The sequence below is a fragment of the Pteropus vampyrus genome, unplaced genomic scaffold, assembly GCF_000151845.1.
Source record: "Pteropus vampyrus isolate Shadow unplaced genomic scaffold, Pvam_2.0 Scaffold103, whole genome shotgun sequence".
NCBI classification, from domain to species: domain Eukaryota; kingdom Metazoa; phylum Chordata; class Mammalia; order Chiroptera; family Pteropodidae; genus Pteropus; species Pteropus vampyrus.
The window spans coordinates 621,425-640,889 of NW_011888884.1; the positions used below are offsets into that span (position 1 = coordinate 621,425).

Genomic DNA, 19,465 nt, shown 5'->3' on the forward strand with positions numbered 1-19,465 from the left:
GTGCACGGTCCATAGAAATCTCATCAGTGCAAGGTGGAGTGAATGAAGCTGTGCAGACAGAAGCTGAGACAATGTGCAGTGTGGCCTCAGAGGATACAGATGAAAGGTTGGAGGGCACAGCCCTTGTGGTTCTTGTGGCTTGGTTGTGCCTGTTTCAGTCCCTCTTGAGACTCATTTCTTCTCCCTGCTCTTCAGTTAGGAGAGAGATTCCTATATATTTCCCAAAGTCCCCAACTTGGTTTAAGCTAATTAAGTAGATATCCAATACTTAATGACAACCAAGTGTGGTTAAGACATCTTTATAACTTTTTATCTTGAAACTGCAAATACCTTTAACTCAAGGATAACCATTAAAAAGTCTTTTCTACCTTCCATTTGCAAATGTTTCTCTAAAAGTAATTTTTGCTATTTTTTCTTATTATGGAAATGATATATCCATTAATAATTTTAGATAAAATAGGAAAATATAATTGCAGTTTTAGTCTCTTACTCTTTTGATGTATGTGGGTACGTATGTAATCATTACATGTAAATATGAATTATAAGCACTTTCTGTAGTTTTTATTTTTAAAGCTCCACAGTGATATTTTTCCATACCATAATATGTTAAAATTACCTTTCAACTATGTTTTATCATGTAGCTATACCACAACTGAATTTTTAAATCTTCTATTACTGATAAGTTATTACTGAAAAACTTTGCAGCTAAAATAATTATTATGCATAATGCATTCTCAACACCTCTCAATATTTTCTTTTTGATTTTCCTTCATGTGAAATATGAGTAATATTTTATTACACTTATTTCTGTTTTTTTTTTTTGCCTCATTATGTTGGCTAGACTTCCCACAGAGAAGTGATGGGACATTCTCACCCTGTTCCTGAATTTAGTGAGAATGCTTCAAATATGATTTTGCCCGTTGGTTTATGATAGCTCTCTTTGTCACACTAATTAAGTACCTCTCTATTCTTTGCCTGAGTCATTTGTAAAATCTCAAAACTGCTGTCCAAATGTCACTTGAGAATATCTTTTTCATTTGATCTCTTGATGTGAGGCACATAAAGAAATTCTCATTTTGACTTTATGGGCTAATTGCCACTTGGTCATGTTGTATAGTCATTGAACACATCAACTGAAATCATTTAATAAAGTTATTCATAATGACATTAATATAGTGTTGAATTTGATTTTATTATCTTGTAGTAAATTAGCAATTTGTTTAAGAGTGATATGTCAGCCCTCTAATTCTCATTTGGAACTTGATAACTTTACTCTTTGCTATCTAGATTTTATTTATTCCTGTGTGCTTATATAACAAGTGATGGAATTTGGCATTATTAGATATTTGTTTGGTCTTTTGCGTGTTTGCTCTGTTGTTTTTTTATGGTCTGGATTAAGTCTGCTACTCATCAACTCGTGCACACCATTTCACAATTTGATATACTGTCCCCATGAGTCCATTTCAAAATGATTTGTGTCCATGTTTAATAACTAAAGCATGTATGTGGGTGGAAAAACTGTGACCATAAATCCGGGATTAAGTTCTTCTTTGACCCTCTGGTTCTTCTGTGATTTGGCTAGACTGTAATAAATAGCCTCAATGTTACTCAAGCCAACATTTTTTTTTTTCATTCTAGAATTTCAGTTTATGAAGCCTGAGTAAATACTTAAAATAAATGAGACATACCAAATATGATTGATTTGACATTACAATTTAAAGAAGAAAGCTTAGTTATGGCAGAATACTCTTCCTGGTTATACATTTGTCATTGTTTTACTTTTTGTTTGTTAGTTTAAAAACTAGAGTTAATGGTTCTGTTATATCATCAAATAGTATGATTAAAAATTCCTAGCACAGTACCTATTATTTAATAGAGGGTCAATGTGGATTTGGTGAAATAAGTTTAAATATAATATTTATATGAGTTTTCATTTCACAATTGCAGAACAGGATTCTCCGTAAAACATTTGGTCTAGAATTTATTAGTTTATTCTGCATGTTGAACATACAGCTAGTAAAAATTAAGGCATTTGTTTGTTTTTCTCTTTCATCCACTTATTTCATAGTTATTTTTTGATCAGCAATAGAGTAAAAGAATATAAGGGTCAATCTTCGAATATAGTATCTTGCAATCTAGCTTGGGATATAGTCAGATATATAAGCATTAACTATAATTATGGGGTGAGTATATCAACAGATTCTACATTTGATCTATCTTGAAAACAGAAGAGAGCCCTTATTTGTGCATGAAGAGAATATGTTGAGTTTGAGAGGCCTGTTCAGGCAGAGTTGTCTACTGGACCACCGAAACTTCATATTGGGTATTTACAAGTTTAATTTGGCATAGATTTAGGGATCATTAGTCTATAGGTAAGACATGAATTTCTGAGTTCACATCCTTCCCCAGGGGGAAAATAGAGGAGAGGAGAAAGAAAAAATTTGGAAATGATATAAAACTGTGAAATAAAAGTAAATAAAAACTCTTAAATATACTACTACTAGGATATAATCAACATTTTGATGTATATATTATCTGTCATACTCATACATACGTGCATATACATGCTGTACATTCACACACATATGCACACTAATGTAATAAAATTGTGTTTGGTATCTACTTTTAAATTTAATATTATTCAATACTCTCATGGTAATGATATATGATTGCACTGTAAGTTATATAATCAGTTTCCATTTTTTTTATTATTGGCAATTATTCTGTGGTATACATCCTTTTGATCATCTTCCGTGTGTATCCATAGTTATTTCCTTAAGATATCCTTAGATGCAGAATTTAAGTTCAAATAGTGTGAAATTTTTAAGGCGTTAGTCACTTTGTCGTGCTATACTCCAAATATTACCAGTCCAGGTGGCATTCCCAATAATCAAAAATCTTTGGTTATTTAAGAAGTATTTAAAAATAGTATTACTATTATTTAACTTACATTATTTCGGTTATTAGTGAAGTTAAATCTTTTTCACATTTTCTGACAAAAATAGAATATTTTTTTGGTCTTCATTTTGTTTGGTCAAAACACAGACCTATATTTCTGTGATTTTTCTCTATCTCTTAGTGATATGTAAAAGTTCTTCATATTTTAAGGACCTTAATACTTTATTTGATAAGCATAATGGATATATTTTTCAATTTGTTCCTTGCTTTCTAGTTTTGATTTTTTGAAGAGCAGAAACTTTAAGAAGTGCCATATTTCTTCTGGTTTTATGTCTTATTGCCTTGGCTAAAAATTTCAAAAGGATTTTAAATAATAGTAGAAATACTTAGAATGATCGATTTGTTCCTTCTCTAGTTGAGAAATAAGCTTTTTTCACAATTGAGCATGATTCATATTGTTGCTTTAAAATAACCTATCATACTAATGACATTATCTTTTTAGCCCTAATTTTTTATTAAAAAGAGAAATTAATTTTATTTTATTCCTTTTTAGCATTGTGGACTATTCTTTTCTTTTAATCGTGACAATTATTGTGTTGTAGTACAGCAAAAGATTTACTAATTTTAATCTTTTGCATTTGTGGAATAAGCTTTATTGAATAAAGGAGAAAGATTTTTTGAATATTATTTGAATTCAGTTTGGAAGTAATTATTTGTAATTGTGCTTCTAGGTTTATAAGAGAAAAGGAGTCAGCAGTTTTCTACACTAAAATTTGTACTAAGCTTTATCAGTTTGAATTTCTAACATTTTATCTTAACTACCAGCAGTGTAGATTTCTGTCTTTCATTTTTGGTTTCCTTGCATTCTTTTCTTATCAAATCCCTCTCCTCCTACACATCTGTTTTCTTCTTAGCCTGTTCTCTTTCTATGGCTTTTAGTTCCTGTTTCTGTAGAGGCTTTGACTTTCTAAATCCTAGTAACACAAGCACCATTCCAATGTGCTTATTTTCTTATTTCGGTATTAAGTTATGTATTCTTCTAAATCTTCAAGTTGATTTCGCGGTTCTTAAAGTTTACACAGTATTTTCATAGGCTTGCTCTAGACTTGTGTTTGTTCCCCCTGGTATGAGGATATATCTATTTTGTCCTACACTGTCCAATATTATAGCCACTAGCCAGATGTGGCTATTTAAATTAATTAAAATTAAATAGAATCATAAATTAAGTTCTACAGTTGCAATAGCCTCATTTTAAGTATTCAGTAGCTACATGTGACTAGTGGCTATTGAACAAAGCAGATAGCATGTCAATTATCACAGAAAATTCTATTGGACAGTGCTGATCTAGACCCTCTTTTGAATAGATACAGTGCTTGGCTTATTTTTAACCCTTTTCAGTGATCACTTGGGTAGGTTATCAGTTTGTTTTAATAATAATAATAGCAAGTTTTATAGCCGTGGATTCTAACACTCATTTTACCCAGTTTATTGTTTGTTGCAAATGCTATGACTGGATGTACCTCTTCATTCATGGATGAGAAAAAAGGAGGAAAAAAACCTGTCTGGCTTCTTTGAAAATTTTGTGCTAAAAAAAGAAAGAATGTAAGACACAGATAGTACAAGAATTCACAATGAATTCAGATAGTGTACAAGACACAGATAGTGTACAAGAATTCACTATGAAAAACAGAACAATACCCTAGAAAGCATTTGTTTTGTGTACTTAACATAGTAAATAAAATATTGAAATAGAGATGAGAAGTGAGGAGATAAAAGACTGAAATGAAAACAAAACTGGCTGAGAAACTGAAAGGAATAAAGAGAACTATGTAAAATAAAGAAATATTGTAATGTTGATGTAATAAATGTTCAAACCTGTAGAGAATTTTTATGAGTTTATTTGAGCCAAACTGACGACAGTTGTCAGGAAGCAAAATCTCAACAGATTAAGAAAATGCTCCAGAGAATGGCAGTTTTGCAGCTTATTTTATAAATTAGAATCAAAGGAGGAGACTTAAAGAGAGTTACATAAAATGTATCGGTGGTAGATTAAGGGAGCGAGAGAAAGCAAAGCAGGGAAATCTCTGGGATTGGATAAAAAGTAAAATGGAGAGACACATACTTCTTTTACATTGATGGGTACTGGACAGTTAATAATTAACATTTACAGCACACAGAGATGGTATTTCGGGAACAAGATAACAGTGAGGGGTTGTATGGTCTCTGCTCTGGTACAGTGGATGTGCCGTAATGAGTCTGAAAAAGGAGATTATGCTGACATTTCAAAGGTATGTTATCTTAGATGCACAAAGGCAATGCACTTGCTCACTTAAGGGAAAGACTGACCTTTGTCAAGGAAGCTACAAGCCAAAAACATGACTACCCACCATGACCTGCTTTTATTTAGGAATTTTTACATTCAGAGCATCCTATGTGGTTACTTTGAGTATCTGAGTTTATAGGGCCCACTGTGCACAGCCTCCCCTGAGCTTGTCCATAGTAACAAGGAAAATAAATGCAATGCCAAGATTAATTCTTAATTAGAAGTAGAAGAGAAGAGAAACAACACTACATGAAACCAAACAGGGGTATGGAAGAAAAGCCTGACACATTTCTACCGAATTCAGGAGGAAGTAGAATGAGATAAAAATGAAAAAAAGGATAGGATATATGAAGTCCAGAAAATGAGGAGCCAACAGATGAATAACTTATTTCCCAGAAATACTATTCAAAAATATAAAACAAGAAACATTCCTTAAACTGGAGAATATTTGAATATTCACATTAAATGAAGTTTGGTGAAATTTTAGAATTCGAAGGATGAGGAAAGTATTATTGTAGGTTATGGTGTCTTGTTTGTAGTTAATGTTTCCTAACAGGGAAAGAAAATGTGGAAAACAAGCTGAAACACTGACATAATTTACTAGTTTTCTGCTCCCTGGAGGAGAATGGCTCTGATATAGTTCACAAAGTCAAGTATTTTAAAAGACGACTTATGACAACCATCACTCAAGGTTGGCTGCGGTGGCTTCTCACAGCTGAGTTTGTGTTGCAGTTGAAATTATATCCACATGGAGTTTAATTAATGGAGCCCAAGGGCAAATATTGTCCCCAAGTCAGATTTGTTGTGACCTCTTTTTTTTCTTTCAAGATCATTTTTCAAAATATTTCTCTTGTGGCCTGATTGGAGTGGGGTTGGGAGAGGGGGTTGCAATCTTGTGTAATGGTGATGGATCTCGGGTGTTAGAACAATGTTACACAACCCTGCATTTTTATCATTCTAATGACTATGGCTGGACAAGGGGAGCTTACTTCCCTCCCAGCTATTTATACAAGCTAATCAGAGGCTTGATACAATACAGATGGTGATAACCTTTTGCCATACAAAGTTCATGTTGAGTTTTTCTTTGGCAGCAAAGGGTTTGCCTCATTCAGTATTCTGAATCAAAAAAATTCTATATCTTAAATGCTTTACAGAGGATAGCAGATGATGTAAACCATTTCAGGAACACTAAAAAGAGTCAAATGCTAGGTCTCTGCCACATTCCACAAACATTACCCCAGATCTATTTACTTCTTAGATCTATGGGATAAAAAAATGTTTTTATTGACTTATGTTTTTATCCAAGTATGACAAAGCACAAAGATTGAGAGAGAAGAACAAATGATTTTCAGTAAATTATCCACTCCTCTTCTATCTTTAAAGTGCATTCCAAACCCAGATCTTGTGTAATTCTTTGCTTGGATTACTGGATTAGTCCTGCTATTATTCTTAGTATTTTAAGCTTAATATATTGTCTTGCCAACAGATAGAATGGTTCCTGTAAATATTCACCAGTTCCCAAGAAGAAAAATAGAACCACAGCTAAAAGTATTGTTTATGTAAGAAGTAGTACAGCAAGAAATGTCCACTAAATCCTAACCTGATGATAAGGAATGGTATTGACATGAGCTAATATTAATATTACAAGATAGTATTTGTTCATGTCAGAAGAACAATAAAGGCACAAAAAGAAAACTTTATTTTTATTTTTGTACAAAACTATACAGATACAGAGCTTGTGTACCCATGCATGCACACACACCCACACAGATATTCTATACAATTCTACTGCTCACTAAAGACCAGTTCATTCCATTAACTCCAGAGTATCCTAGAATTTATCCACTCCACTCATTCGTTAATTCATTCATTGAATAAAGATTTATGAGCACATGCTGTGTGCCAGGCGCTGTCAAGAATGCCATATTGAAAAAGACGATTTCCTTTTTTTCTTCTCCATCAAAAGTCTCATTGTTAGTGTCTTGCTTACAGCTACTGCTGTGGTCTTATAGAAGAGAGAGTAGTCAAAATGAGCAAAAGCTTAGGGGAGTGTCCATGGAGATTAGGTTATGATTTCAAACTGGGACAACTCAGAAAGAGTTTATCACTTATAAAGAGCAAGGATAGTGTAAACAACTTGATACATCTCGGAATGCTAGAACTAGGAGCGCCCTTTTGAATACCGAAGTACAATTTTAGAGACAAATAAAATCATATCTAGCTTTATGTCATCCATAACAGATAATTGGATTTTTCCCCAGAGGTGGTACTGAATGAAAAAAAGTGTATGTATATATTTCAATCCATTCCAATGATCATTTATATTGATAGGGCGTTTTACCTAGGGCATGTACTAGCTGAAATATATATATGTTATATTTCGTATTATATATAAATTATATATGTTTATACTTTACAAACAAATTCAAATTCACTTTATTTGGCCAAAGTTGCTTCTTCAGGCTGGTTTCTAATTCTCTTTGGCGTGTCCTTAGTAGCCTTTACTAACTAGTAGTAGTAGATTTTTGAGAAGGAGTGGTGTGAGATATTTGAATACTTCTCAAATTATGGGCTTTCCAGATGTTCTCCAGAGTTATTTTTAGTTTATTTCAATTGACTTTAAATGAAGGTGTAATGGCTTTATCTTTAGCTCACAAACACTAGGAATTTTGGTAAGGGTTATTGAGTTGGAATCAATACCTAATGATTGTAGACTAATGAAGAATGCTTTCCATAAACATAAATTTTATAATCTGACCAAATCTGGATCTTCAGCTGAGTGTGCCCCTTAAAGTGAATTGAGGCAGTTATTTTTTAAATTATATCATCTCTTTCTGACTTTTACAAAACAGGATATAATTGTTGTTCCTACTTTCTGAATATAGTGTTTCTAGAATTATTGCCTAATAAACGTAGAATACCTTCTAAAAACTTGACAAAATATACCGTGGCACTTTTTTACCTTTCTTATCAGTTTATAACAAAAAGCAACAACAGGAAATTTAGTTGCAATGCCAGAGTCACAGCTCAATTTCTTGTGCCTTTATAGTTTGGTATTACAAAGTATCAGTGGCAGTAAATAAATGCCTTTTAAAAAAGTTTTTATCTTTTCTCCTATCTACAGAGAAGGGATGGCATATAACATTTATAAATCATAACTCCTTATCCAAAAATAATAGAGCAAAAGCATCAGTATTTTCTCATAAGGATAGGACATTGCTAAAAATAGCTGATTTTATGCTAAGACTGGGAGGTCCCAGTAAAAAAGATGAAGTAGTGAATCAATTCTGCAATATTGGAGGAGCAGTGGAAAAACGAATATAGAAAGCAGGTTGGCCATTATGAACTCTGGAAAAGATATATTCTGTTAAATTTTCTTTCAGATTTGGTTCATGTTTCGAGAGCCCGAAAATAAAAAATTATATTTATAATTTAACAGTAAGTGATAATATTAATAAAAATTCATTTCATAAATACTTGCTGCTCTTCATTAGCAAGGCCCATGACAGTGCTGCTGCTGATGGTGATGATGCATTCTAAATGCTTCTAAGGTTTATTGTGGTTCTGTGAGACTATCGTAGGTTCTAGTCTGTGCTCTGTGCTTATTTCTATTTTACTTTCACTGCTCAGTGTTCCTTTCCTCACTCTCGTGAAATGCCAATGATCTTCACAAATACTATTTTACATAAGAAAGGAAGCACATAGTAGGTCAACTGCAACACCAACTCATACTACTTGTGCGTTTCATTACAGCAAATTCTTCGTCATTCTAGAGAAAACTCGACGAAAGTTATATTTCTCATTACGGACGGATATTCTAATGGGGGAGATCCTAGACCGATTGCAGCATCACTGAAAGATTTTGGAGTGGAGATCTTCACTTTTGGCATATGGCAAGGAAACATTCGAGAACTGAATGACATGGCTTCCACCCCAAAGGAAGAACACTGCTTCCTACTCCACAGTTTTGAAGAATTTGAGGCTTTAGCTCGCCGGGCATTGCATGAAGGTATTGGAAACCTAATAGTATAACATAGTGCATCTAAATGGGGTTTTCTTCTCTCTTATTGTTTGAAACCCACCAGAGGGTCATACCAACCCTATGAAGTCTTTGCTGAGCACGACACCCATGTGTCCTTGGTGTATTATGAGATGTGTGGAACTTCATAATTACAGATGACATTCTGACCTTGCAAAAAGAATATTTGTTTTGTTTATAACAGCTGTGATATAATTTCACTAAAATATCCATATGCTCCCTGCAGGAGCCATTAGAATCAATGGAATGAATTTAGGTGTGTTTTGAGACCACACACAGAGTGGGAAGCCTTGATCTCTTTTACAGTTATCTGGAAAGATGAAGTAAACATTCAGAAACATCCATAGTGAATCTCACCAGAATGTTTCCCAGAAATACACATGAAGATATAGGGACAGTAAATACTTAACACATATTTCTTGACCTGATAATTTGAAGATAAATATCCTTATGAATAAACTGAAGAGCATTATCCCAACAGGAAATGAAACCAGTAAATCCATTCATTAGATTCTTTGTACATCATTTATAAGGATGTTTAGTTGTATGATTTAAGATAGATGAACTATCAAGCATATGGGCATGTGTCTTGTTGAGCCACAAGAAAAAGTGCAGATTAGGAGATGACAAGAGATCTAGCTTCAGATCAAAGCCATATAGCAAATTAAGCTTGATTCTTGCAGGTATCCATGTGAAAGATTTGATTTGATGAGCAAATCTTGGCAACATGAGGTTTCAAGCAATTAGTGATGTTCATAAAAACTCAAACCTACTGTAGTTCCAAGAGAAGATTTTAGGGCAAGATCTCAGGTCAGCTATGGGTACAGCAGAAAATCCAGCTTAGCTATCCACTAGCTGAGGGCCTTTTGGCAAATTATTTAACTTTTATACTCCTTAAGTTTATCTTTAATAGAATAGGGAATGAGAATTTTACCTACTTCATAGGTTTATTATAAGGATTAGATGGGTTAATACATATAAAGTGATTTTGAAAGTTACTGAAAGCCTATTATACTAAGCCCTCAATAACTGTCCAAGATTATTACCATAAGAAATCTATCTAACATCTATAAGCTTCAGATACCTTTGCTTTTAAAATGGAAATATTATATACAACATAGTTTTATCTGGAGAATTAAATAAAAATGTTTAAAATTTCACCAGGCATAGTATTTGGCACATGGCAGAAGTTCAATAACTGGGACTTCCTTCATTTCTCCTTTTTTTAGGGAAAAGTGATATGTTGAATGGGAAAGCAGGGTGGCTGTGTTACTAGATGGAACTATGAAATTATAGGTTCTATGAGCTATGTCGGAAAGGACTAATTTCCAGTCTTTTCATCTCTCTGTCATGTAGGATTGGGACCTTCTACCCTAATGTGAGTTGACCCAGAAACTGGGTGCAACAGAGCCTTCTTTTGGTTACAATATTACAGTATGGGTTTAGAAGGCATCACTTTTATTGTAATAAATGAATATCTAGAATGTGTACTACTCTGATTGAGTTTCCAGGTTTGGTAAGAGAAAATCCTGCTCTTACTGAAAAGATCTGATCAGGTCAAAGGCAAAGAGCCTCATTTTCCCAGCCTCTATATTTCCTGAAGTTACTTTTAGTTTAGATGGATCCACTCTTGATCTCAAGACTGTCCATGTTTTTGGCCATTCTCAATAGACATACGGTACAGAATAATAGCTTCTCCAGTGTGTAACTTATGTACTTATCTCTCTCCCAGACCTGGATGCCAGTGTACCAGTCTTGATAGCTAGATTTTTCTTGCTCCCTAAGTTGCTCTTCTACCAAATAAACTTACGGCCTAATGTCTCAGAGTCGAGTGCCCATGTTGCAGACCTTTCACCCACATATAGTCTGTTAGATGGAGCTTTAATAGAATGCCTGGTTGTACCGGTCTCTTTCCCTTGGGGCTGGAGTCTTCCCTTGACTTTGACCTTGTCTATTGTTCAGAGTCCTCATAAGTAGAGACAGATGTTCCATAATTGAAGCCATCACCAATCTCCTTTCCAGGTATTCAGTTACAGTCCATGTGCCTTACAGTCCATGGGCTCATCACTCTATCTGGGCTTAACACCATGGACCTAGTATTGGAATTTGGGCTAAGACTTTTGAACTTCTTCAACATAGTAAATGGAACTTATCGTTTGCCTGATACGGGGCCATCCAATCTGGATCAGTCATATTCAACAACTCTGTTAAGTCACTATCTGAGTAACTCTGCCTGAGTTGTTGAATTCCTAACATGCCTCACCTCAGAGCAGCTCAAGTAAATCAGTATGATCTCCATTTACAGAAAGTGTGATAATTTACTTAAAAATGAGAGATTAAACCAGATTCTGGTCCTGTTACTCAACTCTCTTGGTGCCCTTATCTAAGTCTTTAACCAAATAACTATGGGAATGATGCCATTTATTGTTTATTCAGTAGCTCACAAGCAACCCCCTCATGCAGCAGTCAGGATTGTAGTTTTCTTATGTATTTGAACGAGGATTTTGTAGATCTGGTTACTGCTGCCTGACCTCACACTGAGGCAGTGGAGCTTTGCTGGTGTGGAAGCCAGAGGAGTGAGCTGTGGAACTGACTGCATTACTTCCTGCTGCATCTGGAGATTCCTCGCCGAAGTACTTAATTTCTGCCTGACCTTGCATGGCCTCCAGAACTTCTGATGAGGTCCCAGACTGAAATAACTTAACTGGCTGAAACAAACCCTCAGTCTATGGGAGCGCAAATAACACATTTCATCTTTGGGTGGGAGTGGGGAGCAGTGGGAATTAGACTAGACAGATATGAAAAGATATTTTCTCCAGCTTGCACTTAAATTTTAGTAACAAGAGAGAGTAACATTCAACTGTTAATTCATATTTTTTTTTTTTATTATCCTCCATCGTATGTTATGGGTAGATCTGCCTTCTGGGAGTTTTATTCAAGAGGATATGTCCCATTGCTCATATCTGTGTGAAGCCGGCAGAGACTGCTGTGACCGAATGGCGAGCTGCAAATGTGGGACACACACAGGTCAATTCGAGTGCATCTGTGAAAAGGGCTATTACGGGAAAGGTCTGCAGTATGAATGTGCAGGTGAGTCTCCAGTTTGTGTGTAATTCTGTCAGGTATCTGTTGCTGTGTAAAAAAACGACCCCAAAACTCAATGACTTAAAACAAGAAGTACTTATTGCTTGTGAGTCAGCTGGGCAGCTCTTTGGATCTCGGCCCTGTCAACTCCTGCATTTGTCATCAGCTGTGGGCTGAGTAGGCAGTCCTGCTGGTCTTACTTGTGTTCTCTTACCTGTGGGGGCACAGCTGGCTGGAGTCAGTCTCAGATGACTCTGTCTAGGACTACTAGGCTGTTTTTATGTGGCCTGTCAGACTTAGTCCGGCCAGTCTGGGCTTGTTCACGTGGTGACAGAGTTTCAAGAAGAAGACGGGAAGCTTGCAAGGCCTCCAGAAGCGTAGGTTCAGAACCAGGCGGGGGAGGATTTGGGATCTCTTACTTGTAATCAGTCAATAGCCAAATCTGTCCCCTCGGTATTTAAACTAAAACATGCCTCTGTCTCTGTATGAGATTGAAGCCAGTGGGATTCTGGTCCTCAGGCCATGTGTAAATTGTGAGATTGTCACATAAAAATATGCCATTCACTTGATGGTCTTTCAGCTTTTCACAAGTCTCAACAGAGGGACTTCAAAAACTCTAAAAGTGACGTCACTACAAAATAAAATTCACTTCATCAACATTTGTAATTTTAACCTCCTCTAGCTTTCCTTACCAGAGGATCTTTACATTTTAAATATTTTATTAGAAAAGCAAGAAGAACAACTTAGGATTCTTGTGTTCTACATTATATTTTAGAGAATATCTAATATTTAAAGTAGTATGTGGTTTTTCTGTGACAGCCGTTCGTTTGTTTGTTCTTTTTGACCTAAAAGCAACATGTTTATAACTTACAGCTTTTCCATGGTTTGCTGTTTGGGAAAATGCATTCCCATGGACATTAACACCCACCAGGAAAATTTAGTAGCAGCAGGTTTACTTTATACTATCATTGCTTGTTTTATGTTAATGTTCTTTTATTCTGACATTTGAAAGGTAGGCCTGCTCTGAAACATAAAAATGTGGTTCTCCCCTGTCTACCTGAACTGCTTGCTCTTCTTCTCTTCTTCTTCTCATAGGACATTTCCTCTCATGTTCTTCTTTTACTCTCTTTTATTGCTGCCCCCTCCCTTAATTTCTCTTCTGTCCCCTGGCCCTGGTCCCAGCTGGCAGACACAGCCTTCCTGGGTCCAGCCATCCATGCTCACCCAGCAGAATCACTCCTTTCTTGGCCCTGCTCCCACTCCACACAGCAGGATTTCTCATTTAAGCAGGAAAAAAAAAGGGGGTGGGGGGATCAGCCCAACTGCCTCTGAGTTGGCAAAATGCCTCCCCTTGAATCTTCCCACACTTTCATCAACAGCCCTGCTTGGCACTGTCCCCAACACCCCCTCTTTTCCTCCTCTCATCCTAGCCCACCAAACACAGGCAGAAGTTCTCATTTTCTTGCTCCATGCTGTAGTCAGCATGTCTGCTTTCCGTGTGGTCCCAGACTGAACTGCTCCCTGCCAATAAGCCACTGCCGTGTGGCTGCCCAGAGCCTCAGCCACTCTGTGCTGCAGCCCCAACTACTCCATGGCACTATAATCTTGCATCCCAGGGGAGAAGCTGCATGAAGAGAGAGGGGGGCAGTTAAAAAACCCACTGTCCCCAGTTACCCAAGTAGCTGTGGCTATTACCGGTTGAATATTCCAGGGTGAAAGGCACAGCAGTCTGTAAAATGTAGGAGCTTGGGCAGGCCTGTCAGTAGAGCCTCAGTGGAGAGCACAGGAGCACTTTTGCTGTTGGTTCTAGCCAAGAACATCAAGCTCAGAAGGATAAGTTTATCCATTTTTTTTTTTTTTTTTTTTAGTTAGTAAGCTCGGCTTAATACCTCCTTACATGCAAGATTTACATTACATACAGTTGCATCAATATAAATATGTGCATATCATCATTTTCAGTATTTGTTTCTCAGGTGTTAGGAGAAGTCGTATTGGAACTCCAAGATGTACTCTATGACTTTGCATAGTTGCACTGAGCAGTGTTCATCATTGGCTCTACCTGCATACCAGAAATTAAGAGAAAATAAATTATATCCTTCCTATGACATGAAGGACTCAACACCAGGCTCTTTTCTTTCGGAAAGTCAGGAAGGAATATTAGCTGCAAACCATCCTGTTTTGAAAATCTGAGAGCCTTTTAAAATCTATTTAGTCAACAAATATTATGTTCTCCATGCCACACCGAATCCGGATAAGAATTCAATGGTGGGACAGACATGGTCTCTACCTTCTTGGAACTTACAATCTAACCAACAAATCAATTTGCAAATGCAAGCTATGATGTATGTTATTAAATAGAAATGCCCATGGTATAAAGAAGGGACTCTAGAGAAGGCTAAGATTGCGCCCTCTAATCTAAAATCCAAAGGATGAGTAGACCATAGCTATTTTATTGCTCCATGAGAGAATGTTACCTTTCATTCCAAACAGCTGGAATTCTCGGTATTTATACTCATTATAGAAACAATGCTTTTCCGAAGCAAATCATTCCTCTTGAGAGCCAAAAGAAACCTTAGAGATTATCTGCTCTAAACCCCTCATTCTACAAGAGGAAATTGAGATCTCAAGAAAGATGAGTAGTTTACTCAAGATGGCATATCCAGCCATCAGTAGGACCTGGGGAAGGACCCAGGACACTTTTCTCTAAGTCCTGTGTTATTTCCAAGATACCACACCACTTATTTTGCATTTTTGAAAATAGCTGCTTGTATACATTGCTTTTCCATAGACACTGAGCTGTGTTCAAAGTGTTTAAAAACAAAGAAAGATCTGGCTCAAATTCAACCTCTGATGATTACAAACTATGAGGTTTCGGATGATTAATTTCTTCCGATTCTCAGTTTCTTCTGTAAAATTAGCTTAATAATGGTATAGTTATACATACGCACATGCACATATATGTATATGTACACATATCTATGTATATAAAGTAAATGCATATGTATATATAATCATGATATAAAGATAAAAAGTTGAGTAATTGAGAGAATATACTTAGATTGCTTAGGACAATATCTGACACATCAATTCTCAGTGGTAGGTTTGATTATTAATCATTATTGTGAAATAATATCCACATGAGAAAACTAATGAATGAACGTTAAAATAATTACCTCAAGAATGGATCCGTGAAGATAAGTGACACCATATATTTTGTAAATTTCACTCTCTTTAGGCTGCACTAGTGGTTCTAACCTGAGAATTTGTGCTATGGGGAAGATAAGGAAGATCTATACATGCAGGTGAATTCCCTCAAGAAATCTTGCACCAACCAAAGGTGGAATACAGTTTGACCTAAAAAGTATCAAATGAAAATCAAGAATGCTGAGTGAGAGGTGGCAGTAAGATACTGTGCCATTGGATGTTGAAGAAAGTAGAGGCTATTTGCCTTGATTAGAGAAAATTTATATGCGAAGGCAAATTATATTTGTTAATTAATTTTATAGAAAAGTAGAATACTAGAGCTCACTGTAAGGGTTTTTCTCACCGTTCGCTTGGGAGACAAGGAAATTCTATCCCATGATCACACAGGAAATTTGTGGCAGAGCTGAAGAAGAATTAAGGTTACCCAAGTCTCAGTCTGGGGTCCTTTCTTCATACCAGACTGTCTCAGAGGTGCCTGTGAGACCTCAAAGAAAACTGATGATAGCGATGCTACTATGATCTCCTTCTCATTTTCCCTGTGATTGGCGATGTGGCTTGCATGGGTCCTCAAAACAATGACCTCCCAAAACCCTGTCTAAGGCAGTGACTTCTCTCGAAATGGCCTAAGCATCACAGTCACAGTAAGCAGCTGATTCATGCACAAGACCCTTTTGCCCCCAAAACTTTTATTAATTGTGAATCTGTTCCATATGATAAACATCGTAACTGGAATGCAAGATTGAATATATTTGTTAGAAATTATTATCAAGTGATATTTTGCCAAAGAGTTCAATTTTATAAGACATTAGTATGTTTGAACTGGTTTTTAATTTCCTTTGACTCAAAACTTTTGAGTTGTTTTCAAAATAATCATGTGCTTTCAGCTGGTGGTCTTGAAGAGTACGTACTTATGGCTTTTACAGAAGCGAAAATCCTATAACAAATAGATAATGCAATGTAAAACGATGCTTTGTTCATGTGTGTGTCATTCACTTGTATAATGGCACTGAACACAGAAACCATATTTGGCAGAATTTAAATAATGCCAAAAAAATCTGCTAGGAAAAGAGAATTTGAAACACAATTGTAATACTTATAAAGCCATCCCCCATGTGGTCCAGTCTGAGAGGCACTGCGGTGAAGGAAATCCAGTTCCGCAACCAAAGTAAATTTCAAAATAGTGCAAGTTCTTCACTTGATTTTCTCTAACTCCTAAATGAGGACATATAGACCACAACAGTTCTTAAAATCTTCCTTTTCTCATCACTCATTCCCTTAGAAACCGTGACTCTTCTGGACTTAAAAATTCTCTTCGAATTCCCCCCTACAGACAGACAGACTCATGCACACATGCACACACGTACGCACACACCTCCCAAGCCCTACCTCCAACCTCTCGTCCTTATTGCTCTTTCTTTTTGATTTTACCCGACATAACTCAGTTTCATATACTGCAAATATTTCGTATGCTTCAGAAATTCCGGGATATTAACACTATGTTAGCAGGTTTACAGGGTTGGGAAAATATCCTTCTAGGATTAGTCAATGAACTTTAGCTAAGAGACGAGTACTGAAAAACTGGAGTCTAAGGAAAAGAAGATGTTGCTTTCTTTTTTAGGTGTAGTATTATTTTCTTCATCCTGAACATTTAACATAGGCATTTCGACAGTGATGATGATGATAATGTTCATAATGATGAGAACAATAATAACTGATGATGATGATAATAATAGCTAATATTAAAATAGTGCTCACTCTATTCCAGATACTTTTCCAAGCATTGATATATACTAACTTATTTAATGCTCACAATAATTCTCTGGAGTATTTTTTCATTTTAGAGATAAGGAAAAGTCAGAGAAGTTAAGTAGCTTGCCCAAGGTTACACAGTAAGAGGGCTGGTTTACGAACCCCAGTTGTCTGACTCTAGAGCCTAAAGTCTAGCCATAGTGATAGACATTCAACAAATAAACACAAAAATAATTTTAAATTCTGTTAAGTATTAGTTTGACCCTTAGGAAATCATCAATATTTAATATTTGGTCATTTTCAACTCACAAAATAGCAGCGTCATATGGTTCAACCTAATACAAGAAAGGAAAAGAAGAAAATTAATTTTATAAAATACAAATCTGCTTAATGTTTTTAACCAGACTCGTTCACGGAATAAACTTCAAGACCCTTACTGTGATATAAAGGCTTTACGTGGTTTGATCTCTCTTCACCCTTTGAGCTAAAAGCTGGAACTAGTTATAGTTTCCCCAGATACCACGCGATTTCATTCCTCAGACCTTTTTTCATGCTTCTTCTGGCTCCCTCTCCCACCACACCCAACCGTTGTCTTTGTTCTTACTACATCAGAGTAGTGATTCTAACAGGCAGGAACTTTCTAATTCATTCTGCATCCCCACTGCTCGCCTTCAGAGCCCATAGTAAGTGCTCAGGAGAAAGGATTGGGTAAGAGATCAACTTGAATACCAGAATCTTAAATGGACAAGAACTCATTATTGAAATCTTAGACCACTGCATGATTTCCATATCTGCTGTGGACACCACAAGACCGCTAGCATAAAGGCACATGGTAAGAAGTTTTTAAGAATGTATTTAATTTATTTGAATGCCGAGCATTTACATTGGGTTCAACTTTGTCAACAATACATCAGATGCAGTGTACAATTGATTTTCTAGATTAGTCGTTTTTAGATGGCTAGATCGTTAAATCAGTTGTGAATATCCAGTGAACTCCTGTTGTAAATTGAAACAGTTGCAGCTGTTCTGAAATGTTCCCTGAAGGGATTTGAGAGACAGAATATAGAGACAGTAGGCATTTTGAGGACACTGCTCTTTTCCAGAGACTGATTTATTTCAGTGAGTTTGGAATAATTATCAGATTGAAAATTATAGCTGAATGGGAGCCAAGGCTGAGGGCTAGATAATGAGCCAAAGCCCGTTATATTATTTTTCATAAAAGGAGGATACACTATAGAAATAGAAACACTGGAATATTTATGTGGGGATATCTTATTATACATGTAAACATATGCACACAAATCCCCACCCCTACCCTGCACGCACATGCACATTTTCCTATCTAAGAATTATATCATTTCTTTGGAAAGAGAGAGGACAGAGAGCTCTAGAAATTCTTGAATGGAAACCAAAACATTTGGAAATCTTGTTCTCTGAGAAAAGCTTAGCTGATTTTTTTTCCCCAAAAAACATCCCCAGCAGTGCCTAATAATGGATTTGTAAGGGATAAGGAATTTGTACAATGTATTCCTATTTGAATTTTATAAGAGAACATTGCTAGTGTGTTGACATGGGTCCCTATCAACTTGAGGTAGAGAATGAGCAACTGCTGCCTAGAGTAGGCTGGTTTGTTCAGTTTTCCACTTAATGAGGTGAATCATTAATTCACATATCCATGTATTTCTGTTACTATTAGAATAAAAGAGCATACAACATCAATTTCATTTCTATTTTTCACTTTTATAGGTTTTAGTGATGAAAGCCTTCTTCGTACAATTATGTAGCTTCTTCGTACAAATATGTAGACGGGACTTGAAATAGTTGCATTAAGTTGATGTCACTAAATTCTTTGAGTTCCTACTGAGTTTCATGTCAAAAATATCATGAGTTGGCTATCATCAAAAATATCTTATAAATGATCTATTAACTGATGATTCCCTCAGGCCCTTTTTCAGTATTATTGAAACTGAAGAATTGGAAACTTATGGCTTGCAAATAGTTGTTATCCAATCATTACAATCATTCACTTTCTCAAATTTCTGGAAAGTCCTCCAAAGAGACGTTACTAGGACTTATTCAAAGAACCAATGTACTATATACTTGGAACTAATAATAAAATTAAATTTTAAAAAAAGGCTACTTGTTACTATTTCACTTGGAAGAACTTT

General features: G+C 35.8%; 1 protein-coding gene across 1 annotated transcript in view; it reads left to right on the forward strand.

The window, feature by feature from the left end:
* Positions 1-19,465, forward strand: part of SVEP1 (sushi, von Willebrand factor type A, EGF and pentraxin domain containing 1) — a 154,234-nt gene that overhangs the window by 13,011 nt on the left and 121,758 nt on the right. Inside the window, exons 2-3 of the mRNA XM_011364931.2 lie at positions 8,975-9,230; positions 12,174-12,350. Of these exons, the coding sequence (XP_011363233.1) occupies positions 8,975-9,230; positions 12,174-12,350 (433 nt within the window). The remainder of the gene's footprint in view (positions 1-8,974; positions 9,231-12,173; positions 12,351-19,465) is intronic.